Raw genomic sequence first — 26,207 nt, 5'->3', positions numbered from 1 at the left:
AGGTCCAAAAGTTTTTTTTTTCTCCAAAACTAATTTTCATATTTTGGTGAGTATATCTGCGAAAAAAATTTAATTTGGTTGAATCTTCGCTTTTTGTCATATTTAAAGTCGAGTTCCGAATGGTTCACGACGCGCAAGCGATTCTGAGCCAGTTCTCTTTATTTTCAAGCTGTCAAATGCTTTCTGTAACAAAATCAGTTCGATATAGGCTCCATAGCTATCGGAATGCTACTGAAATTGACAATGCCATCCACGTCATCGCATTTGAAGGCGAGCTTTGACCCAGATAACTTAGAAATCGGTTTACTCGATTAAAAGAAATGGAAGCCGGTCAGGATTTATCCCGTTTATCACCACAGAGATCACCACAAACCTCGAGCGAATCTAGCGATGACGAAGCTTCTGCTTATGCTAACGACCCTCTAGCGGACAAAAAAAGGACAGCGAAATACCAAGGGGAAATGAAGGCTAACGAAGATCTCGAACGTATTCTAAAGGACTGATTACAGGGCAATGTAGCAATCAAGAGATGGTAAGATTCTCGGGTGTTTACATTAATTTCGCGTGTGCTTTGGTCCATCCTCGGTCACCCAGAGGCACTAAGTCGGGTAGCAGGGATTTTCGTAGGCGAAAGTTTACTTTAACAACGGGAGAGCCCCGGGGCAATTACTCTTACCGAACCAGTTCCAGAAGCATTTGAATTCCCCAATTTCGATTGGCCAGAAAAATAATCAGGAAAGAGGACCAGCCGGGCGCGACTCTGGTGCCTTCTTACACGAGGTTGTTTTCCTCGTCGATCGCTACAGTTACGTGGGCCTTTCAACGGCAAGGTTGTCGACGAGAGTTTCAGAAAAAAAAATCATTAGCGAAGTCGAGGAAATCGACCACGAGTAAATGAACACTCACCAAGAAATTTGCAAGGAGAACTTATCGAAGGTATCGTAGTATCGTAAATTTTTATAGCTAATACGCTATTTCTCCAGGGTTGTATATATAGCTAGTCTAGTAAACAATGATACTTTACGATATTTCTAAGCTAATATGTTGATACGTCTGATGCTTTCCACGGTGTGTGAATCTCCGTTGCACGGGCCACATAACTATATCGATCAAGCTTGGGAACGACCAGCCAGCTACAGCGTATCAAGTGTACGCACTTTCTTCTTTTCGCGCGAAACCAAAACTCCCTTAGCTTACGAATTAATGACCAAGGTTACAGGGAATGCTAAATTTGAGGAAGATCTCCATCAAGCGTTGGAAGAAAGCTTGCCTCTATTTCCTGTAGTCCAGTTAAAAACTGAACTTAAATTCATTATCGTAAAATTGTGAGAAAAAGAGATGTTTTCGGACAATTATCTGTTGGTTGTTGTGATTTCACCTCTCTTGACGATTGTTGAGGACCAGGTAAATTACCTCGGGTGCAGGAAATTGAGCTTGCTTTTAAAGGGGAAAGCAAGACCGAAGATCAAGAAATATTGTATGGAAAGCTGGGGAGGGAAGGGGGGTTGCTTTGTTGTATGGAAGCCCGGAGTCGTTGACTGGAGACGAAAAATTCAGGGCAATGTTTTTATAAGAGTTTTATTAAAGGCCCAGTTTCACCCATTCGGCTTTGCGGCCGTTTATTATTGTTTACAAGCGCTTCTATTGTTTAGTCTTGCGATCTGATTGGTTTACCAGAATATTCACGCTGGGATGAAAGTCCTGGCGTATTCAAAACAAATCAGACCAGGCAAATCGGACTGGTTAATTTCGTTTCAGTCGCTCCGATTTATTTCAATCTCTGCACCTATAAGAAATATTTACTCTCCAAAGCGTTCGAGGTTTTTGTACTCCTTTGTGCTAAATTCTCGGCGAACGAAAGTCGAGAGTTTGGTTCGTTTTTTCTGCATTCGTTCCTTAGAGCGACCCGGCGGAACAGTCGACCAGTTACAGCCGGCAGCCCTCAACATTAATTAAATAATTTTTATCCGAAGATTTTGATTCTATTGTTGTATATTAAAGATAAACAGTAATCTTAAAGTGCCACTGGAAAGAAAATTTCATTTTCCACCTTTTTGCATTTTCGTGTAGAATATGACCTTCTTACTCATGTTACCAAATTTCAATCCTTTACGGCGATTGGAAGTATTTTTTTTTTTTAGCTTTTTATTCTAGATTTCACGGCCGCCATTACTTGGCCTTGTTCCGGAAGTTAAGGCTAAAATTACAGGAAGTGACGTCATTGGCTCAACACGAAAAATTCTGCATGGCTAATTTTCATATGGATTCTATTGGATTATGTTGCGAAAGCGGTAATTCCGAAGCTGTCTCGCTCGAACTCGTTCTTTGAAGTCTGACCACGACCGGCGAGACACCAAGCCACTAAATTGTAAACTTTACTTGTTCTTTTCATTCTGACACTGGCAACCCGCCGACTCGTCGAGACACTAACTTATAAACCCGACTCGTTCTTTACACTCTGACCACAACTGGCGAACCACCTCACTGAGTTATACCTATCGAAATGTGTCTCTGTATTGTTTAGTTGCTCCGATTCTTGATCCTTTGTGCATGTGTAATTACGTACAAAATCGTTGGGTAGAAAATACTTCGAGCATATTACTGAACTCTTCGATGACTCCCATCGAGCACGCTTCTGTCTAACAAAGTCGACCCATCTTTTTCTTCGTTTCTTCGTCTCTGGACGTTCATCACCTTAAGAAGGTATCGTACGGAACACCACGGGAATAGTGATCTCAAATCACCTGGTAACAGCGTCATTATTGCCAAATGGCAGCCATCTTGGTTTTCAGAATTTCTCGAAATTCATCAGGAAAGCCCCGAAATTGAGTGAAAACTAATCAGAACCATTAAAGAAACACTTATTTTACCAAAAAAAAAAAAAACAACAACAACAAAGTTGCATGAAAAAAGTATCTTTTCTTCATTTCAAAAAAGAGGTTGCTCATTTTCTGAAAAATTTGGTCACCATGGCAGCATCAAAGTCAATAAACAGTAGACGACCACATAAACCTTTTCTAGTTAAATTTCTGAAAGCGTCCTGAAGTTTCATGGCGTTTCCGCGAATATTAAAAAACGTTATTCAGGAGTTAGTTTGCAAGGAACTGTGAAAGGTCTGTTTCTTTACCCCGTCACACTTAGTGACGCATTTGACTAAATCAAAATCGCCAAGGAGAGTTCCTCCCCTCCCAACTACATACGGTTAATCTAACTTTCTAAAAGAAACAAGTGGAGTGTGCATGATGTTGTCGTGCTCTCAAGGTGACGACAGCAGCCACCAGACCCATGCTCCTTAAAACTCGGTCTTGTAAGAAAATGGTAATAATTTAAGGCGATTTTCCGTATTTCAACATGGCACAAAATAGCGAAGTTTTCGCCAAATCAAAAAAGAACTACAGAGTTTCCTACCAAAACATGGGAACTTTTGTGGGAGAAAAAAATGGGGAGGAGGGGTTAAGGCGCGCATTAATTGAGTGAGCTCAGCATATTGTTAGTATCAATGGAGGCTGCCTGAAGTAGACTTTTTGTTAGTGGAAACTTGCAAGTAAAGAAAGACTACACATTACTTCCATGTGTTTTATTTCAGCAAGTCATTCTTCAACCTTCGTTTAATAATATTGCCAAGACAATTTTTTTTTAAGTATTTAAGCAACACTCCTTAAATTAATATCCTTTATTCACATTAGACGTTATTAAAGTTTTACAAAAAAAGGCATGTACTTGGCTAGCAGAATACATTTTTAGATAGTGACAATCGAATGAAGATTACTGCATCCAAATACAACAAGAAACCAGCTTTAAAAAACTTACTTCTCCACCAAGTTTACAAAAATATCCACTAAATACATTACGCCGATTAAAACCCTTTGTTCTGCAGACATGAACGCCTTGGAATAATAAATTTTCAAAAATTTTATTAACAACGTATACTTAGAGAAGAAAGAGAAATGCAGTCGCCTAATAGTCAATGTAGTAGTAAGAAGTTAGTGAATGGTGGTCTTTGTGTTGTCGGTGGGTTTGTCCAAGGGCGAGTTGTATTTATAAACTGTATTAATGAAGACCTAGGTGAACCTGTTTTTAACAGAGTTAATGCATTTTTAAACTGACCTGTAATAATAAGCTCCCTAATTTTCAATTTCTTATCGTCGAGCAATTTGTATGCGAGAGTTGTCACAATGTAACGTGAGATTAAAAACCTAATTCTAGTAATATATACTTCAAACATACAAGTCATATCTTACCTGGTGCTTGACTCGGTGTCGGGGACGCTGGTCTGTTTGTGGTCGGTAGGTTTGTCGACGGAGTCAGTGTGGCTATTAAGAATCAATTTAAAGAGGAAATAAATAGAGACAACTTGTAAGCCAGTTTGTCAACGTGGTGCACTTCAAGGTGGTGTAACAGTAACGACACTTTTATGGGGGATCTCCCCTGGAACGCTTAGTAGAGATTGCTGAGTTCTCCTGCACCTAAATATCTACCTAATGTAACAGTACTGTGCTAACAATGATGGGCGAATAAAACTCCGGTTCTGGGGTCGGGAAAAAGGGAACTTCCAAACTGATCCATGTTGCCTGTCAGAACATTGCCTGATATTTCATTGGAGATGGTCGCGCAATTTGAATGTTGCAGTTGTTGACAGGTATAAATGTTTTATAATCCTCAGTATCAGGAACAATCGGGGCGATCAGTCAAAGGTTGGATAATTATTTCCTATAAATGTATCCAAAAGTCATCGAGGGACTCTCAATAGCCAGAGCATTCTTTTTAATATTTTGCAGTGGTTCCAATTATTTTGAAAGGAGAACGAACACTTTCTGCGAATGTACTTAAGTTTTCCAAACATTTGTGAGGTTAGGCTCTTTTACCAGACCCTGTTCGCGAAATGAGCCTACGCTTATCCCCGAGGAGACAGTTGAACGCGTGACCTTGGCTGAACAATGATAAGGTCACGCGTCCAACCGTCAATGTAGTAGTAAGAAGATAGTGAATGGTGGTCTTTGTGTTGTCTGTTGGTTTGTCCAAGGAGACATTATAATGTTTAAGAGGTGTGTTTTAAACTACATTAATTAAGACCCAGTTGAACCTGCTCTTCACCGAAATGCGGGCACATTTTTAAACTGAACTGTAATGGTTAGCTTCCTTAAATCTTTAATTATTCATCGTCGCGCAGTTTTTATGTGAAAGTCGTCGACAAATGTAACGTTACATTTTGAAAACCTAAATCTAGTAATATATACTTCAAAAAATACAAGTCAAATCTTACCTGTTGCTGGACTCGGTGTCGGGGCCGCTGGTCTGTTTGCGGTTGGTGCGTTTGTCCACGGAGTCAAAGTAGCTATTAAGAATCAATTTAGAAAGACAATAAATAGAGACATCTTGTAAATAAGTTTGTCAACGTGGTGTACTTTCAAACTTATTCATGATACCTGTCAGAAAACCGCCTGAATATAATTGTGGATCAACGGCAACTTTCTGAGAGTCTGTTGAAAACTTCCAAACATTTTAATTTGTGACCCGACGGAGCAACGGAAATCTAACCTACATTCCTGTACAAAATATATTCATTTAAATATAAGAAACTTATATTTGAACTGCGGGTGAAAGATTAAATAGAAGAAAAATCCTCGCAGTTTTTTACGCAATATAAGCAGTTGCGAAAATAAATATCCATGTTTCAAATATTCATATTAATTTATTCACGTTTCACGTGTATATCACGAACTCGCAATTTGACCAGCTCCCAGTTGGCTTGATAGCTCAGTTGGTAGAGCACTGCACCGGCATCGCAGTGGTCATGGGTTCAATCCTGTTCAAGCATGAATTCTTTCAAGCTTTTTTTTTTCGCAACTGCATAGGTTACTTAAATAACTGCGAGGATCTTTCTTCTGTTTAAGTAATACTATAACAATAACATTATAAGCTCGAGATTTCTATCGCGTGATAGCTGATGAAGGCGCAGCCCAAATCAGCTATCACGCGATAGAAATCGAATTGTTTTAGTATAAATCTACTAGTCGCGCAAAACTAAACAAGTAAATTATTTATATCCTCATCGCAGACACTTCGAAAACGCAATGGAGTGGCCGCCATTTTGTTGTTAACCGCTACTCACTATCTAACAAAGAATAGAAGGGGCGTAGCGTAGCCATTCAGAGAATGGCATTCGTGATACAACGCTAGCAAATTTATACTTATAAGTAATATTACTGCTAACATCTATATCAGTACTGTAACGTAATATTGTAAGTAAGCTTATTGTAACAAAACTAGCGTAAGTCTTGAAGTGAAGTTTTCTTTAACGCTGTATTGCACACCTTGTTAAAAAAAAGGTATAAAAAAGTGTCCGACGAACTCTTGAACACGTCTCCATCGCCTTTTAGGACTGAATTCCGTTTGGACTTTAAGAGATTCAGACGCAGACTGTCCACCGTCTTTACCATGTAAAAAATCGTGTTAGTGCTAAGGGAACATTGTCTTCAGGACTCGCTTAATGATAAGTCAAAGTTGCGAGATTATCAGGGCTTCTGCACCAGTGAAAGCTGTTATCAGCTATTCGTTCGTTACAGTAGCGTTCCCTAAAGTCCCATATAAAGCTCGTTTGGCCGCTTTGATCATAGACCCGTGTGCACTGCCAAAGTTTTCAGGCAAGGGCACAAATGGGGATTGACATGCCATGGTGGTTACTCTAATTTTGTCTTTGTCTAACTTTTCTGCAACCCACGAAATTAGTCCCATTATCTGAATTTATTTATTTCTGCAATCCTCTGCGATTCGCTATCCTCTAAAAGGGGTTAAGGAAGGAATCGTTGTCCAGTGCAATTGCCATGTCCAAATGAAAAGCTCTGGTGGTTATACATGCAAACTGACAAAGTTATACCTTAGATATTCGTTGTCGTCTGCCCTGTACTGTTATTAAAGGTCCTTCATAATCTACAGGCGCACGAGCGAACTGCAAGAAGTGGAGTCTTAAGCCTAATTATTGGAAGAGGCAACGTGATTTGTTGCGACGGTTTGGCTTTTCTCTTACGCTATTCATAGCACTAAGCTTCACAATCTAGGATTTCCTTCTCGCCTCCGCATTAGCCAAAAACGAGAGGACAACATTACCAACATTTGGTTAGTTCCCGAGGTGTGATTCCCTTTTTTCATGATAATGTTTCATGATCAGCTTAGTTCCTCAGTTCTTTCCCAGTAAGATGATAGGGTACTTAACGTCAAGTGGTAAATACTCAGCATTCTCTAGACAACCACAACATCTCATCAATCCATTTTCATCAATTCTTGGTTTCAGGATGAGTGAATTGCTACCACCTAGAAACGTTTTATCACTTGTCAATGATTAGTACGCTTCTTCAAATGACTCCGCTTGTGCTGACTTCGCTACTTGAATTTGCGTGTCCTGGATGTCGTTGGTAATACGTTTTTTTTTTATGGAAACTCAGACAATTGTTTACAAAGCGATAAGCCCTGGCTAGTGTTCTGATGAGTCTAATCCAGGTGGAAAAGCGTCTTGTTTGAAGCCGCTACGTAGCATTGTTTTGGATAGCCAACATCGGTTGTCCCTGTGATGCTGCAGTCAGCTTGTGGGCATGCTTGTTTTCTGACCTCTTTCGTTGCTGTTTCATGATATGATCTACTGTTCATTCAGATTTTTTCTTCTCCAAACACAAAGGTCCTTCCCACTATGTGTCCTCACTAGCTAACTCCTCTACTGATAAGGCTCTTGTTAGATGATCGCCTGAGTTCTCGTCAGTCAAAAAATGCCTCCACTGTTGAGAACTTGTTTGAGACTGTTTTTCTCCAATCCAGTTTACCACAAATGGCTAAAATATCCTGCTTAGGCGACATATCTACAATAACATGTTCATGCTATCCGACCAAAACGTGATTTCGCGAGTTGCAATCTTCAATGCCTTGGATATCGATACACTTAGTTTTGATCCTAGAATTGCGCCTATCAGCTCTAAACGAAGGATACTTGTGGCTGTAAGGGGTGCAACTCTTAATTTAGAAGCCTTTAAGTGAACCGAAACAGTTCCATCACTATGCTCGTATCTTTAATACGCTACAGTTCCATACGCATTTTCGAGTAGGCATCTACAAATGCGTGCAAGCTCCCGAACTTCACATGCCTGTCTACCGGCTGATAGTATCGCAATCTTAATGTTCTCTAAATGCTCTAATTTATTGAACCACCGCCTAACCTCTTTTCCTATTCCATCTGTAGCGACTCCTCATTAGTCTATGCCCGTGGAACAGATCAGTTCATGGCGCAAAACCTCTGCACGAATGGCGTATGGCGTCAAAAATCCCAAATAGTCGCAAAATGTGGTTATTCTTCTCAGTAAACTGCGCTTTATTAGGTCTAACATCTGTACCCATCTCCAGGTGGATGCACTCGGAACATGTTTTCCTTCTCCACCCATAGTATTCTGAGCGTCTTCACACAGGGCAGCTCTTCATCATCTAGATCCACTTTTCCTGCTCTATCCTCCGCTGGTGTCTCCTTCAACAATTCTTCTAAATTGGACAGCCATTTACGTGCGTGTATGCCAGCCATCTGCTAAAGCGTCGAAAGTTTTCTGTACTAGTCTATCGCTGTCTTGACGTCTGGAACTGAATCCATGCTATCGTCCATATATGCTCACTCTTGTATTTTCACCGCAGCCAGTAGAAATTTTTATTTATACTTCGTCGCATGTTCTTACACGACGAACTGCGACTGAAACGGCGACGAATTCATTCCGAATACTGCTAAAATCAATTAATATTCATTGGTCGAGCACTCACCATGAAAGTACATTATTTTTGGCTATTTTCTGATACAAGACTTCTGTGAAGATACATCTCTGCTATATGTCACACATTAACGCTATTGCTTGCTTGTGGAACCCCAGCAAAGCGCTAAAAAGCTCTCATTGCAACTTAGGTCCCTGGTGTATGACATCGCTCAAAGAGATCCCCTCGCACTTGGTCGGCGCGTCAGAAACAACGCACGTTCCCGTCGTTGCTTTTTCCGGCCTTATAACAGGAATTGTGGTATGTAGCAGGACCCAATTGTTTTTTTCTCTGTTTTTGTGATGTTCATTACGCGACCTTTCTTCTGGCTCCTTAGGAATGCATTTCTCTGTACCTCTCAAGCGTCTCAGGGCTGTCTCATAGTTGTACGGTAACACTGACCGGTCGTCTTTCCAAGGGATTACGACTTCGCACCGACCGCTCTCATATTCGATTGATCGCGAGCGCGAATTTCTTATTTGGAGTCTCAATCCTATGACTCAGTAGTTCTATCTCCAAGAAACTTTGAAGTTTACCATCTATTTGCTGCTCTTATCGTCCAAGCGTATAAAATATGTGTGACCGAAACATGTTCGTTAGCCTCCCTGATCAGTACTATTTGCATCGGCGATACATGTCCATCCGAGGGCCGTTAACCATGCAACTGTTTTTCCTGGCTTCCCTCTAACATCAATCACTGATTGATACCGATGAAAATGCCGACGATTGGGCGTGGTCCAAGGTAAAGTGATACCTTTTAGATGCTCCCACTTCTTCGCGTATTTAGCCCAGTTGATTACTCCAATGTTCCCTGTAACGCGTTCTGCGATGAAAGCTGCTATCTGTACATTTATCTTTCCATCTACACTTTGAAGTTTTAGTTCGAATATTTTTGTCTCGAAGCTGTCGGTGTGACCATTTAGAACGTTAACGGTTACTCTACGCTCCTCCCCTTGAGGTCCTAATTCAGCTGCTACATCACTGTTGATGTATGTCGTACTACTAGCGTTGTCTTGTGCCATTTTTGAATACTAATGTTCCTCAGTGCAACATATTCGCTTCTATTTTTTTTTTCATGTGCATTGCTGTTATGTGCGATCTCTCCGGTAAGACCCGTGTGGATTCCCTTCGGTGGTATCTCTAACTGGAGCTTCTTTTGTTTCATCTTGATGGACTTGTTAGGGCTGACGATTGTAGCTGTCACTCCTATTGCCGTTTCTTGCAATCTCCGGCCTCCCCTTTGCTTTACAATGTAGTGCGCATGTCGGCGTCCGTTCAAACCACAAAATCGGGACTGTGAGAACTATATTCCCTGGTGGGTCTCTCCTAGGCATCTGTAGCAAAAACGTCGTTGCGCCGCTTTTAGCCTCCTCTTTTCAACGGTTATAACTTAAAACTCGTCGCACTAAATGGGGTGGTTATTTCCAGAGACCTTCCATGTGCGGCGGCTCTTACTAGGCCAGATTTCTCTTCGGGGTACTGGAATTGCCCCATATCTTTCAAAGCGTCTCAGCTAGTACTATCTGGAATTCCGATTCTTGTATAACCCATTGTCGTAATATTTCAACAAGCTGCTGTTTCTCGTGTTCAAAAAACCATCGATGGTACTGTGCCAGCATTTACTCTATATTCTTCCTCTGTAGCTTATCATAGAGCGATCTATTTCCCAACTCCTAATGTCGGTCAGCCTCTTAAAGGTTGATAACTGCGATGTCTGGGATAACAGCGAACTTATCTATATCTTTGACGTTACCGGCACGGATAAGCTTGCAAGTAGAATGCGATCTGTCGTCTTCTTCCTCCATACTTTCTAATCTGCTCTTAGCAGCTTTATAAGCAGACGTTGAATGATCCTAATTCTCAATAACCCTTAACCCTTCGCCCGATAAGTACTGTCTAAGCTACAGTAGCTTGTATTCGGGAGCCCAGTTGCTTTGTCGATACCGGCTTGAAAAATACTGGGCGCTGATGCTTTGCTTAGTGGACCCTCTGGCTGTGGTCGCTGCCTGATAGTGTTTTCCGAGTCTTCTTGTCGTATAATTCTGTTTCTAGGCCGAGATCCTCGCTGATCTCTGTCTCCAGAGCTAACTGGTTTTCTTTGACGTTTTCCTTGGCGATCTGTTATGTCTGTTTATCTTTTCGGGACCGACTCTCAAGCTCTCCTAATTTCTTGAGCAAATTTCTCCATCCTTCTCCGCCCCAATGGCTAGCTCTAAACTAAAAATAGCTTTTTATCTCGGCGCGCTCTCGAGCCTTTCTTTGTCCGACGTGTAAGTCTTCACATCTCTGGGAAGCACAATATACGACGCTAGATGATTCGCAGATTTTCGCCAACAAATGAGGATTTTTATATAAAAAATTTGGGTGGCTAGGTGCACTTTGTTTAGGGGCCGGTCGCACTAGGCGACGAAAATTTTGTAAGCTCGGCCGAATTTCAGGAAAAAATTGGTTTAACAAATTTTTGTTCCAAAATTTTTGTTAAACGCGATCGCACTGGGAAGTGACAATCTTATCTTTTATACTGAAAACGTCAATCAAATTGTTTGCCCTTTTCAAATATCCATTTCGGCGACGCGCGTTAAACCTTGAACTTGGTTCTTCGTTTATGATCTGGCTTGGAAAAATTTGGGAGATAAATGAACTCCCTCTCTGTTCCTGTTCATCTGTCAGTAACGACATGTACGGCCCAACGCCAGCTGCTCCTTGAAACCGCTGAAAATCGAAATTTTGGTACGGAAAGCGGGCGAAATTTTCACTGTCCATGCTTGTTGCACTGAAGTACTTTTCTTGATGTTCGCGCGTTAATAGAGTATGGAAGGTTATCATGGATTTTGTGACACTAAACAAACAAAAAAGTGCGATAAAATCGCCTGACAAAAAATCGGCGAGCCCAAGGGCTCGCCGATTTTTTGTTGTGGCTTCTTTGAAGATTGGTAAGGTCGGAAAAAATTGTGTCAAGGCGAAAAACGCCGGTCGCACTCGTCTACAACACTCGTTGACAGTTTTTTTTGCAAAGTAAAAAAAAATTCTGCCTAGTGCGACCGGCCCCTTAGGTGAGCTTGGCATGTTTTTAGTATCATTTGGGGCTGGAATACATAGTTTATGACAATCGGGAACTTTGCAGTAAAGGCAAATTACACATTACATGTTTTTTTAGTTACACAAGTCATTCGGAAGCCTCGTTTAATGTATATTCCGAAAATCTCAAATTAACCTTGTCTAGACCGGGCTTCTTTTAATTTTTGTCTTCTTTGGGAAGGTCTAGGGGTGGGGGAGGGTGATTGTCCCCCCTCTATAACAGTGCAAATATATGACAGTGAGACTTAGAGAGTAGATAGTACGTTGAAAGACGTCTCCTTTGAGGTCCACAGCGTGAAGTGATGACGTCATTTAATGTGGTAAAAAAAAAGGTCATAATTGCCAAATGGCGGCCATCTTGGATTTCTGGATTTTCAAAAACCCTTCAGGAAAGCCGCCAAATTGAACGAAAACTTATCAAAACCAATACACAAACAACGTTATGAGCTAAACATATTTAGAAATACGAGAAGAAAAGTGTTCTTTCTTCATTTTAAAAAAAGATTTTTCTATTTTCTCAAAAAAATGCCTGTAGAAAATGGTTGCCACGGTAACATCTACGTAAGCCAACGAACACTAAGGACCACATTAAAGTTTTTTTCTGGATAAATTTCTGAAACAATCCTAAAGTTTAAGATAGTTGGCTCAAACATTTTAAAGTTATTCAGGTTGAAAGTCGCCGTGGCAACAATCAGCACTCCCAACTACTCCTCGGGCTAGATAGTGGTAAAGTATTTAAGCAAGACTCCTTAAATTGGTATCCTCTATTGACATGATGTTATCAAAGATGTTACCAAAGTTTCACGAAACAAATGCATGTACTTGGCTATAGCAGAATCAATCTTTGGAGAGTGAAAAAGTACAATAAAAATCTCATCACCGCAACCGACTACATTAAGAAACCAGCTTTTGGAACCTTCCTTCTCCACCAAGTTTAAACCAGTATCGACTCACTACGTTGCTCCGATTAAAATACTTTGTTCCACAGACATGAAGGTGTTTGAAATTACATTAAATTAAATTAAGTAAGAAGATAATGAGTTGGGGTCTTTGTGTTGTCGGTGGGTTTGTCTAAGCAGGCATTTTAATGTTTCTTGTTAAGAACTGTTTTACAAAATGCATTTATGGAGACCTAAGGAAACCTGCTTTTCACTGAGTTGGTCCATTTTTAAACTAACCGGTGATGGTAAGCTCCCTTCAATCTTCAATTCCTCACCGTCGCGCAATTTGTATGCTAAAGTTGTAGACAAGTATAACGTTAGATTGTAAACCTTATTCCAGTAATATATACTTCAAACATACAAGTCATATATTACCTGCTTCTGGACTCGGTGTCGGGGACGCTGCTCTGTTTTTGGTTGGTGTGGTTGTCCAGGGAGTCACATTGGCTATTAAGAATCAAATTAAAAACGAAATAAATAGAAAAATCTTGTAAACCAGTTGGTCAAGGTGGTACACTTGCAAACTTATCAACTTATCCGGGATGCTTGTCAGAAAACCGCCTGGTATTTGATTGCGGATCGACGGCAAATTTAAATGTGGCAGTTTTTGACAAGTACAAACAGATGTTCTATAATCCTCAGTATCAGGAACAATAAGGGGCGATCAGTCAAACATTGGCTAGGTATTTTCTCTACATGTATCTAAATGTCATAGAGGGTCTCCTATTAACCGGCACATTTTTATTATATTTTCAGGCAGTTTCATTTATTTTAAAAGGAGAGCGCTCACTTTCTGAGAATCTGTTAAAGTTCTTTAAACATTTGTGAGCTTAGGATCGATAACTAGCTGCTGTTCGCGAAATGAGTGCACGCTCATCCCCAAAGAGACAGTTGGACGCGTCCCTTTGGCATTGTTAATTTCAACCTATGAGGAACGTGTTTGCCAGAATCTACCAGGCAACTTAAATTACATAAATTAGCTTTAAGAGGGTTATGGTGGATTAATTGGATAGTATGCGATCATGTTATTGAGAAGTTTGAGATTCAAAATATCTTAAAGCTGCGCAACGGGAATCTTTGAAAAAGTTGGCTAACATACAAGATGTATTCGTTATATTATTTTACCGACACGGTTGGGAAAGTCTCTAATTTTCCAAGCTGCGCCGATGGTTTTTGATGTCGTGGAACGGTAGAACTTACAATCCATAGCTGTCGTAATTTCGCTTTTGATGTCGCTGACAAAGGATCAAGTCGAATTTTTTAAAACTACAGGGGTCACCGATGAAAAATCCAAGCCGATAAACCAATTAGCAAATGCCACAGCGCATGCGTACAAAATGGAATCGAGAAGTTAATTCAAATGGCTCATGGAGAAATTGTTTTTCATCGAAATGGTACTTTTTTAAAACTGAACTGTAATGGCTTGCTCCCTTAAAATTCGTTAAAATTTCAAAGTATTCATCGTCGCGCATTTCCATTTGAAAGTTGTCGGCAAATGTAACATTACATTTTGAAAACCGAAATTTAGTAATATATACTTCAAAAAATACAAGTCATATATTACCTGTTGCCGGAATCGGTGTCTGAGACGCTGATCTGTTTGTGGTTGGTGGGTCTGTCCGTGGAGTCAAAGTAGCTGTTAAGAATCAATTAAGAAACACAATAAATAGAGACATCTTGTAAACCAGTTTTTCAAGGTGGTGTACTTGCAAACTTATCCATGATACCTGTCAGAAAACTGCCTGTATTTAATAATGGATCAACGGCACCTTTCTGAGAATCTGAAGACTTCCAAATATTTGTGACCCGAGGGAGCGACCTACATTTTTGTAGAATAATATTAATATAAATACATAAAACATATATTTGAACTGCGGGTGGAAGATGAAACAGAAGAAAGATCTTAGCAGTTTTTCGTTTTAAGCCGCTGCTTAGCATTGTTTTTGATAGCTAACACAGTTGTTCCTCTATTGCTGCAGTCAGCTTGTAGGCGTGCTTGTTTCCTGACCTCTTTCGTTGCTGTTTCATGATATGATCTACTGCCCATTCAGATTTTTTTCTCCAAATACAAAGGTCCTTCCCACAATTTGTCCTTACAAGCTAACTCCTCTACTGATAAGCCTCTTGTTAGACGATCAGCTGAGTTCTCTTCAGTTAAATATATCTTCACTGTTGAGGACTTGTGTGAGACCGTATTTCTCCAATTCCGTTTGCAACAAATGGCTTATATTTCCTGCTTCGGAGATGAATCTACCATAACACTTTCATGACATCCGACCAAAACGTGATTTCGCGAGTTGCAATCTTCAATGCTTTCGATATTGATACACTTAGTCTTAATCCTAGAATTGCGCCCCTCATCCTCAAACGAGGGATTCGTGTGGCTGTAAGGGGTGCAACTCTTGACTTGGCAGCCACTAGGTGGACCGAAAAAGTTCCATCACTGTGCTCATATTTTTAATACACTACCGCTCCATACGTATCTACGAATGCCTGAGGGCTCGCGGACTTCAAATTCCTGTCCACGGGCTGAAAACATCGCGATCTTAATTTTTACTTAATGCTTTGGTTCATTGTTGAACCACCGCCTAGCCTTCTTTTCCTGTTACAACTGAAGCGACTTCTCACTAGTCGATGCCCGTGGTCCAGATTTCTTGGAACGAAGCCTTTGCTCGAAAGGTATATGGCGTCCAAAATCGGAAAGTGTCGCAAAATGTGGTTATTCTTCTCAGGAAGCCTGCGCTTTATTAGGTCTAACATCTGTACACATCTCGAGGTGGATGCAATCGGCAGATGAACATGTTTTCCCTCTCTACCCATAGTACTCCGCGCGTCTTAACAGAGGGCAGCTCCCCCATTATCTAGATCTACTTTCCAATGCTGGTATCTCCCACAACAATTCTCCTGAGTTAGACAGCCATTTACATGCGTGCATACCAGCATTCTTCCACTGCGTCGAAAGTATTTTGCACAAGTCTATGGCAATCGTATCATCTGGAACTGAATTCATGCTATCGTCCATATATGTTGGGAGATAGTTGGAGATAATATTGCCAGAGATATTATTGTTACCGTAACCAGTGGAAAATTTTATTGATACTTCTTCGCATGTTCTTGTACGACGAACAGCGGTTGAAACTGCGACGAATTTATTCCGAATGCCACTCATTTGAATTCAATTTCATCTGGTACCTTGGTTTGGTCGAGCGCTCTCCATAAAAGTCCATTATACTGGATATCTTCTGGTTTAAGACTTGTGCAGAGATACATCTCTGCTATGCCACAGACTAACTCTATTGCTTGCCCGGGAACCGTATTAAACGCTGGAAAGCTCTCGCTGCAACTTAGGTCCATGGTGTATGACATTGCTCAAAGAGATCCCCTCGCACTTGGCTGCCGCGTCAGACACAATGCTTGTCCTCGTCGTTGCTTGGTCCGGCGGTAGGTAACAAGACTCAAAGGGCTTTTTCTCTGTTTTTGGGATCTTCCTTACGCAACCTCTGCTCTAGCTCTTTTTGAGAATGCGTTTCTCTGTACTTCTCAACCGTCTCAGGGCTGTCTCGTAGTTGTCTGGTAACACTGAATGGTCGTCTTTCCAATGCAATTCGACCTTGTACCGCCTGCTCTCACGTTTGATTGATGGCTTAAGTTTCTCGAGCGCGGTATTTCTCATTCGAAGTCTCAATGCTCTGACTAAGCACCTCTATCTCCAAGAATGTTTGGAGTTTGCAATCTAGTTGAACTCGTATCGTCATCACGTATAAAATAAGTGTGAGCGACACTTGTTTGATAGCCTCCCTAATGAGTACTATTTCCATCGCCGATAAATGTCCATCAGAGGGTCGTCAGCCGTGCAACTGTTTTTACTGGTTTTACCTCCAACATCCTTCTTTGATTGATACTCACGAAAACGTCGATGATTGGGCGTGCTCCAAGTTACAGTAAAACCTTTAAGATACTCCCACTTCGTCGCGTATTTAGCCCAGTTGATTACTCCAATGTTCCCTGAAACGCGTTCTGCAGTGAAAGCTGTTACCTTTACATACTTCTTTTCATCTAAGCTTTCAAGATTTAGCTCAAGGATTCTTGTCTCGAAGCTGTCGACCATTTAGAACGTTAACGGTTACTCTACGGTTCTCCCCTTGGAGGTCTAATTCAACTGTTGATGTATGTCTTACTACTGGTGTCGTCCAGTAGCGCATTAACGACCACTCGTCTTGCGCCATTCTTGATTACTGCTGTTGCTTACCTCAGTGCGACATATTCCTCTCTAGTTTCTTTCATTTGCATTGCTGTTGTGTGCGATCTCTCCGGTAAGACCTGTGTGGTCTCCGCCTCCGTGGTATCTCTAACTGGAGCTACTCAAGTTTCATCACGATGGACGTTTTGGGGCTGACGATTGTAGCTTTCACTCATATTGCCCTTTCTTGCAATCCCTGGCCTCTCCTTTCTTTTCAATGTAGCACGCCCTGTTGTGCGTCCCCTGAAACCACAAAATCGGGACTGTGGGAACGATATTCCGTGGTGGGTCTCTCCGTGGCATCTATAGCAAAAACGTTGTTGCGCTGTTTTCTGTCACCTCTTTTCAACGGCTATATCTTAGAACTCGCCAAATGGGATGGTTGTCTCTCCAGACTCTGAATTTGCTAGGCCACTGGTTTGGAGTACATGCAAGTGATCTGGTCTGGCCAAGAAAACGTTTGATTTCTCCTCGGGTACTAGAATTCCTCCATATCCCTCGAAGCGTCTCAGGTGGTACTGTCTGGAAATCTGCTTCTTTTAATTTATCGGATTCACGTTGTCAAAACAATTATTAAGGGACACAACCCCCCTTGCGTGGTTTTTATCTTGTCAAGTTTCTTCGTTTGGTTATTTAGTGTGACAGTGTTGCTCAAAGGTGAGCTGCAGTCTCTCTTTGTTAGCTTTACCCATCCTTCTCTCTCTGGGTTTCATTTTTTTGTACTATCCGCAGTAGTCTAACAAATCTGCGTATTCTCTGTGTTTATTTATTTACTTACAATAATTTAATGGTAATATCATGTATGCTCTAATTTTATCTCATGAGAAAAATCGTCTTGTCACTTACCTCCTCTTATCCACAGTAAGGAAACGTGTAAAATAAGGGCTTTAAGAAACCATTCGTCCATCCTTGATAAACACTGATTATCACAACATTGGTATTACTTGGCAAAGAAAGGAAAACCTGCAAAGAAGAACAGGCAAATACCCTAAGAACGGTGCCTACTAATAAAAAAAAGTATTTTTGTGCGGTTTATGACTATGCGGGGAAAGCAGATCCTAGCAAGGGTTTTTGAAATCCAAAAATTAAATTGGGTGTAGCCACGCAATTTTTAGAGATAATTAAGCAACAGTTATTCTAAAAGACAGTAAAATACAAGGTAATGTATGGCATTTTTATCCAATTTGGAGCTTTCTTTTCTCTGAAAAATGTTTAGTTTCCCCATAGTTCTTTTTTGTAGACGGTTATATAAGTAAACTACAATTACAAGTAGCTGTCATTGCTGCGATAAAGATCTTGCATCAATAATTAGACGGAAATATTAAATGAAATCGTGTTTTTTGGCAAAGAAAACATTTTGTTTTCTTGTCTATTATCAGTTTCTAATTTTAATACGAAATGTCTATTATAAAATTTCCAATATGTCAATGAGCAGATTCAAATCATTCTCCCCCGGCCTTTTTGTTTTCCTTGCCTTTAAGCCTACTCTGATAAGGTACTCTGATATTTCAATATCACACCTCGTGTTATGATAAGTCAATGACTAAATGTGTGGGAAGTTATCCTCGCTTAACCTTTTTCTTTCTTGTTTTTCTGGTACTGAGCAGCCATGTATTTTACCGTACTACATACAGGGATATTTTGTTTGTTACTAGAAATCCTCAATTCATTATTTAAACTCGGCCGTCAATAGCTGATTTCAAAACGTTCCTTTGCTAGAATAGACACCGTTTGTGTAGCTTCGAACAATCCAAAATACAGAATGTGTTTAACCCGTAGCTAACAGTTCGCTTATGGTTAAGACACCAAAACACTAATGCTTTTTTTACTTGCAAATTAAGGCTGCACCTGCATTTCACAGGTAACTCTTTTCACTTGCTCCAATTGGTTTCTTCGCTAATTCGCTCTAATTGCTTTCATATAGAGCCTTACAGTTTGCTTATGTTTAACACACAGAGACAGTCAGGCGTCTTTAACTGACAAATAATAATGGCTACAACTGCATCTTGCCACCAAGGAGTAGCGCACTTCTGGAAACTCTTGCCAAATTTCAGACCAAAATTTTTCCTAACCTATTTCAGACACGACCTTCTTGTTGATTGCATACCGTCCAAATTCTCCAAATGACCATGGTAACCCGCTACAAACATACAAGAAGCTAAATTGGTTCAACGACCGATGTGAATATGTCAAACATGTCAGCAGGACTTTGCTAGGGCCTTCAACTTCATTTTACTCGTGACGACTAAAATCAATTCCAGACCAGCCTCACCCTATTCAGCCAAATGTGGTCAGATTCTATGCTCTTCTTCAAACTAAGGAGGCTGCCGCGGTCAAAACCACCCTTAAAGTTAAACAAGACTTATCCTTGTTAATCACAAATTTATGAAAGACGTTGCTATTTTTTGCGTCATGCATGGAATATTTTAATATCTTTTTTTCCAACTCACTATGAGGGCTCGTTTTTCATTACGAACGTATTACGTATTCGCAATTAATTTTAATACAAAAGCGCTGACTCGGAGATTTTAAGCTTAAAGGATTGTTAAACATGACGATTTCTGAGAGACGTTTCTTGCCATTATGGAATATTAAAAAAGCAATATTACGAAGGAAAGAAGCCAGTTGAGCTGGGGGGGGGGGGGGGGGAGCGGAGGACTTCAAAATTCGACTCTCCTACATAAGCTATAGGAGTGATTTTGCTATAAGTGTGTTTAGCCAAAGTGTATGGATATTTAGCTTTTTAGGTCTAGATGGCTTCAGGAATTGTCGTGTTTTGGACAACATTTCGTTCATTTGATCTCAATAACTCAGCGCTTTTATATTAAAATTCTTAATGCGTTCGTAATAAAAAAGGACCGCACGTGGCGAATTAAAAAGAAGATATTAAAACTTTCCATATATGGTGCAAAGGATAACAATGGCCACGTTAAATTTGTGATAAAAAGTAATACTCTTGTTAAATTTTATAGCGCCTTTTTCCTGCAGTTGAAGAATTAGATTTTGATGCAGGTCGTCAAAATAGTTCAGTTGATTTTATTTTACGTTTTTATTAAAGGTGTCTTTAAACCGTAAGCATGATGCTCTCTGAAAAGAAATAATTAGCATCGTTTTTTATTTGACACAAAATGTCCAACAATATTCCCTATATGTCAACAAGCAGATGCTAGGCAAATATATTCTCTCTCAAACTTGTTTTCCTTTTATAGTGCTATCTTTTTCCGTTAAAATCTCTAAACCATAAACGAGGCAAGAATCTTAAAAGAAATCATTTTGCTCTTTGGTAAAGAAAACAGTTTTTCCCTTTTCTGAATGTTAGTTTCAAATTTGGATACAAAATGTCAGTTAATATTCCCAATATGCCAATGATCAGCAGCAAGCTAAATTATTCACCCTAAACCTCGCTTTCTTTTTGTAGAAGGTTATACAAGTAAACTACAATACAACTAGATGTCTTTTTTTGCGATAAAGATCTTGCATCATTAATAAAACGGAAATCTTAAACGAAATCCGGTTTTTTTTTGAGAAAGAAAACATTTTTCCTTTTCTAGTATCAGTTTCTAGTTTGAATACGAAATGTCTATTGTAATATTTCCAATATGTCAATGAGCAGATTCAAATCATTCTCCCTCGGCCTTTTTGTTTTCCTTGCCTTTAAGCATACTCTGATAAGATACTTTGATATCACACCTCACCTCACACCTCGTGTTATGATATTCTCAATAAGTCAATAGCGAATTGAGTGGAAAATTATTCTCGCTGAACCTTTTTTCTTCTTGTTTTTTGGTACTGAACCGCCATGACCTTTACCGTACTACATACATTAACATTTCTCTTGTTACTGGAAACCCTTAATTCATTATTTAAACTCGGCCGTCAATAACTGATTTCAAAACGTACCTTTGCTAGAATGGACACAGTTTGTGTAGCTTCGAACAATCCAAAATACAGAATGTGTTTAACCCGTAGCTGACAGTTCGCTTATGGTTAAGACACCGGAACACTAACGCTTCTTTTACTTGCAAATTAAGGCTGCACCTGCATTTTGCATGTAACTCCTTTCACTTGCTGCAATTGGTTGCTTCGATAATTCGCCCTAATTGATTTGACATAGAGCCTTACAGTTTGCTTATGGTTAAGACACAGAGACAGAAAAGCGTCTTTTACTGACAAATAATAATGACTACAACTGCGTCTTGCCACCGGGGGTATCGCGCTTCTTAAAACTCTTGCCTAATTTCAGATCAAATTTTTTTTCCTAAACTATTTTAGACACAACCATCCTGTCGATTGCATACCATCCAAATTCTCCAAATGATCATGTTAACCCGCTACAAACATACAAGAAGCCAAATTGGTTCAGCAACCGATATGAATATGTCGAACATGTGAGTAGGACTTCGCTAGGGCTTTCAACTCCATTTTACTCGTGACAACTATAACCAATTCCAGACCAGCCTCACTCTATTCAGCTAAAAGTGATCAAAATCTATGCTCTTCTCCAAACCAAGGAGGCTGCCGCGGTCAAAACCCCTCTTAAAGTTAAACAAGACTTAATCACAAATGTAAAGAAGACGTTCTTTTGTGCGTCATGCATGGAAAGTTTTGAATATCTTTTTTTCCAATTCACCATGAGGGCTCGTTTTTCATTACGAACGTATTACGTATTAGCATTTAATTTTAATATAAAAGCGCTGACTCCGAGACATTAAGCTTAAAAGATTGTCAAACACAACGATTTCTGAGAGACGTTTCTTGCCATTATGAAATATCAAAAAAGCAATATTACGAAGGAAGCTAGCCAGTTGATCTAGGGGGAGGGGTAGGACTTCAAAATTCGACTCTCCTACATAAGCTATAGGAGCGTTTTTGCTATAAGCGTGTTTAGCCAAATGGTATGAATATTTAGCTTTTTAGGTCTAGATGGCCTCAGGACTTGTCGTGGTTTGGACAACATTTCGGTCATTTGATCTCAATAACTCAGCTCTTGTATATTAAAATTCTTAATGCGTTCGTAATTAAAAAGGACCACACGTCGTGAATTAGAAAGAAGATATTAAAACTTTCCATGTATGGTACAAAGGATGACGATGGCCGCGTTAAATTTGTGATAAAAATTAATACTCTTATGAAATTTTATAGTTCCTTTTTCCTGCAGTTGAAGATACTTACACAAAGGCTTAGCTTTTTGTTCAAGCCGTCAAAATAGTTTTAACTATTTATTAATTTAAAAATTGACTTTATCCCACAATTTTATCAAAGACGTATTCAAACCGTAAGCATGATTCTCTCTGAAAAGAAATAATTAGCATCGTTTTTAATTTGACAAAAAATGTCCAACAATATTCCCTATATGTCATCGAGCACATGCTACGCAAATTATATTCTCCCTCAAACTTGTTTTCCTTTTATAGTGCTCAGTCTTTTTCCATTAAAAACTCTACACCATAAATGATACGAGAATCTTAAACGAAATCATGTTGCTCGTTGAAAAAGAAAACAGTTTTTCCCTTTTCTGTATATCAGTTTCAAATTTGGATACAAAATGTCAGTTAATATTCACGATATGCCAATAATCAGCAGCAAGCTAAATTATTCACCTTAAACCTTGCTTTTCTTTAGTACCGAAGGTTATACAAGTAAACTACAATTGCAAGGGGCTGTCCTTTCTGCGATAAAAATCTTGCATCATTAATAAGACGGAAATCTTAAATGAAATCGTGTTTATTGGCAAAGAAACATTTTTCCTTTTCTAGTATCAGTTTCTAATTTGAATACGAAATGTCTATCATAATATTCTCAATATGTCAATGGTTTTAAGAGTTCCAAATACTACCATTTCTCAATTATGTAAATTGGTAGCCTAAACCTTTGCATGAACCTCACAAGAAAGTATGACTTGAAAAACGCTCTCCAAGACAAAGAAAACACTGACATAGTTTCACAATACAGTACATTATAAAATATTTGAGATAGTACGCGCGCTCTCATTGGTCGATAGGTGTGTTAAGATGAGAGCAGGAGCCCATTACCCGGAGCGTACAACTTCCTTATATTTGTGCAACAGCGTTTACACAAGTTGTTTTATTTTTAGATACGCCTTTCCCGCGAAAATTACTGTTTTACGGTGACGTCTGCATCGAAACAAATCTGATTAGAAATAAAATGGCGGCGAAGCTACGATTTTTTTGGTAATTTTTCCCGTTCTCCACTTGTCGTTTCCCATCATTCCAATTCACCCTTCCATCAGATGGCCTTCCCACAGTACCATGCGTTTTATTTTCACTTTCAACATGTGAAGTTGCGGCCTACCTTTGCATAAGCTTATCTCTGAGTGCGAATATACGCGAGTCTCCCTTCGATATATTGCTCTGACGGTTTTCACAATGGTCAAATAGGCCTTAAATAGTATTGCAAAACAATAAAGAGGTCCGATCAGGATGTAGAAAATCCTTTTAAAACAAATGAACCCCGTTTAGAAGTTGAAGAGTCAGCTACGTGTTCGTCTCCGGGGGCCGAGGAAGGTCCGGAGGGTCACAACAATTCTTTAGTCGACAAGAGCGCTTCAGTAAAGAAGGCCTTACGACTAAGCTTAGAGCTCAGACAAGAACTAAAATTTCTGCAGGCGGCATCGAAGGAATCTTCACAGAAGAAAATTATGGAAGGAGATGAACGGCTGCGGGAATGGAGTCAATTTGTAAGCAGTGCGGGTTATTTTTGCGAGGTGCGATCTCTCGTGTCAGATTTGTCCCCCCCTTCCCTGAATCTCTCGTGGAACAATGACCCGCGACAAATGAACCGATGTTGGCTCTTTTCATTACCACTCGAAGACCCTTATGTTCGATTCTAGTACTGGCTCAGGCTGTTTGCCTTATAATTTTTCCAGACGGCGAGTGGCGACTGGATAGTCCGATTTACGCCGGAACACCGCCGGTAAAATCACAAGTGGAACATTCAGATTGCCAGAATGTTTTGCATCGTTTTGCAAAAACAAACACTAAACATTTGTCAGAAGAAATCGCTGAAGCATCTTAGAGACTCGCATGACAGTTACCGACTGTCTTAGCTTTTAATATCTACTAGATGCGAGCTTACCCACAAAACAATGGAGATAAAACATAATAATTGTCGTTCAGTCAGGAGGCAACAGAGCTGAAAAGAAAAACTGCAAGAGGCCAAACCTTTCGAAAGCGAGAGACAACAATGATCAACTTTGTAAAGACGTGGAGATATTAGACTCTCATATACGTGATAAACGAACACCCTGCAATCTCAATGTAGATAGATAGCACGAGCATGAAATCACGAGCAACGAATTCCACGAATCCTATGTCTTCATAAATGACATATATTTAGCGCTGTCTCCTAAAGACGCGGATTTATTGGACTCATATACGTGATAAACGAACATCCTGCAATCTCACTGCAGATAAGCATGAAATCACAAGTTACGAAATCCACGGATCCCATGTCGTCATAGCATTTATTAATGCGCTGTCTGATATCTTGCAGTTTAAAGTCCGAGCCGGTAAACCTAAAAAAATGCGACAGAGCTAGCATACCCAATGGCATATGAAAAACTTCTCCTTATGGCTCAGAAAACCTCCATTCAGTATATTTGAGTTTTTCCCTTTATTATCAAGATAAACGTCATCACTAAGCAGATTTAAGGCTTTTTTATAGTCGCATGTGGACGAGTCATTCTAGTTACGTAATAACAGTCTCTTACACAATCGCTTGTGATTGGTTACCCAAAACTAATTCACGGGAAAGGCTAGTTTAAAAATAACTCTACCTGTGAAAACGCCGTTTCACAGACTCGGTATGAAAGTTGTACGCTCCGGGCAATGGGCTCCTGATGAGAGTATGTAAATACGGTTGTGATGTCACGTTTTCTGTGTCTCCCGGCACAATTTGAAAACATTTGAAAGCTTTCGCAAGACTCGCAAAGTAATTTTAAGTACAACTGTTAAGGAAATGGAGAAAATTTCCCAAAATTTTGATCGGGTTTGCCTATCTCCTTTCTCCCGATCCCGAGGGAAAAAAGCAAAGGAAAGAAGAACCACAGCGCTTTGCCTGCCTCGCTAGACAACCTCGTCGAGAGAGCTCATTTGAAGACGACAAAATATGCAACAAATACGCAGTAAACGTGTTTCAAGGTAATTTTTGCATCGAAGTACCATAATTTAATTCTCCAAAAGACATTCTTTTTTCAAAAAAATGTACACGAAAACGAACACAAAACTATATGCTACAGACTATAAATGTATCAAATCAAACTTTTTACGGCCGGTTGCCGTGTTTTGGCTGTCAAATTTGTATAAAATGTATTTTCTCCGAGACTTTTTCAGCGTAATAATCTACTTTTACGATTACTATTACCAGCATCAACTTCACAGTCTGGATCCGCTGCTTGTGCTATGATTCCTAAACAGCAAAACTTCACAAGGCACGATGAACGATTCGACTTCTCAGCCATCTCAGGCTGCCACATCGGACTAGTTCACGTAACTTTCAAGAGCGATCATGCACAGTGACATTCATTTTAAGCTTCAATAAACTTCTCATCTTGAAGTTCTTTCCCTACATAATCGCATATTTTGAACATTTCTTCTAGTTTTCACCGAATGGTCGGTATTTTTCTGAAAGATTTACGAGAATTCAAAGCTGAAATCGCCGTCATCCACACGGGGCTCGCTGATGCTTGCCACAAATTTCAACTTGATGTTGACTTTTATAACGCAAATTTTGATTGGTTCATGTGTTGTCAGATGCGCGTTTTTATTGGCTAGTAGCAAATATGCTTGTCCAGGCGTGTACTGTGAACATCTATTTCAATCAAGAAATGAATAAATAAAATTTCCCTTCATTTGTCGAATCATTTTTTTTTTTCAGAAATATTTTACAAGAGCAATAGGACTTTTTTCCCATGTTTACATAGCCTCATCTAAACACTCGGGGAGTTGGCAGAATTCTTGAAAGTTATGCAAACCCTCGACTGCGTCTCGGGTTTGCATGTCTGTCTCGAATTCTCCCAACCCCCTCGTGTTTAGATGAGGCTATGTAAACACGGAAAAAGTCCTCCATTGCTTAACTGTAATTTTATGTTGGTACTCACGTAAATAGCTTTATGACTCCTCTCTGAGACTGTAAGGAATATTAGATCAGAT

The 26,207-nt window shown here is 39.8% G+C and overlaps 1 protein-coding gene across 3 annotated transcripts in view; it reads right to left on the bottom strand.

Annotated features, from left to right (window-relative positions):
- LOC146454891 (uncharacterized) overlaps positions 1–26,207 on the bottom strand; it is a 40,262-nt gene that overhangs the window by 738 nt on the left and 13,317 nt on the right. For 2 of the 3 annotated variants that reach the window (XM_085094967.1, XM_085094969.1), the window contains exons 2-6: positions 17,884–18,000; positions 14,362–14,433; positions 13,173–13,244; positions 5,264–5,335; positions 4,242–4,313 (exon numbers count right to left, since the gene is read on the bottom strand). In XM_085094967.1, the coding sequence (XP_084951093.1) occupies positions 4,242–4,313; positions 5,264–5,335; positions 13,173–13,244; positions 14,362–14,433; positions 17,884–17,944 (349 nt within the window). In that variant the 5' untranslated portion in view covers positions 17,945–18,000. Of the gene's footprint in view, positions 1–4,241; positions 4,314–5,263; positions 5,336–13,172; positions 13,245–14,361; positions 14,434–17,883; positions 18,001–20,937; positions 21,030–26,207 lie in introns of those variants that run through there. The other variant, XM_085094968.1, reaches the window with a different exon arrangement.

This window comes from Pavona decussata, unplaced genomic scaffold (genome assembly GCF_977016875.1).
Source record: "Pavona decussata unplaced genomic scaffold, jaPavDecu1.1 SCAFFOLD_298, whole genome shotgun sequence".
Taxonomy (NCBI): Eukaryota; Metazoa; Cnidaria; class Anthozoa; order Scleractinia; family Agariciidae; genus Pavona; species Pavona decussata.
This window is presented reverse-complemented; position numbering and strand designations above follow the sequence as displayed.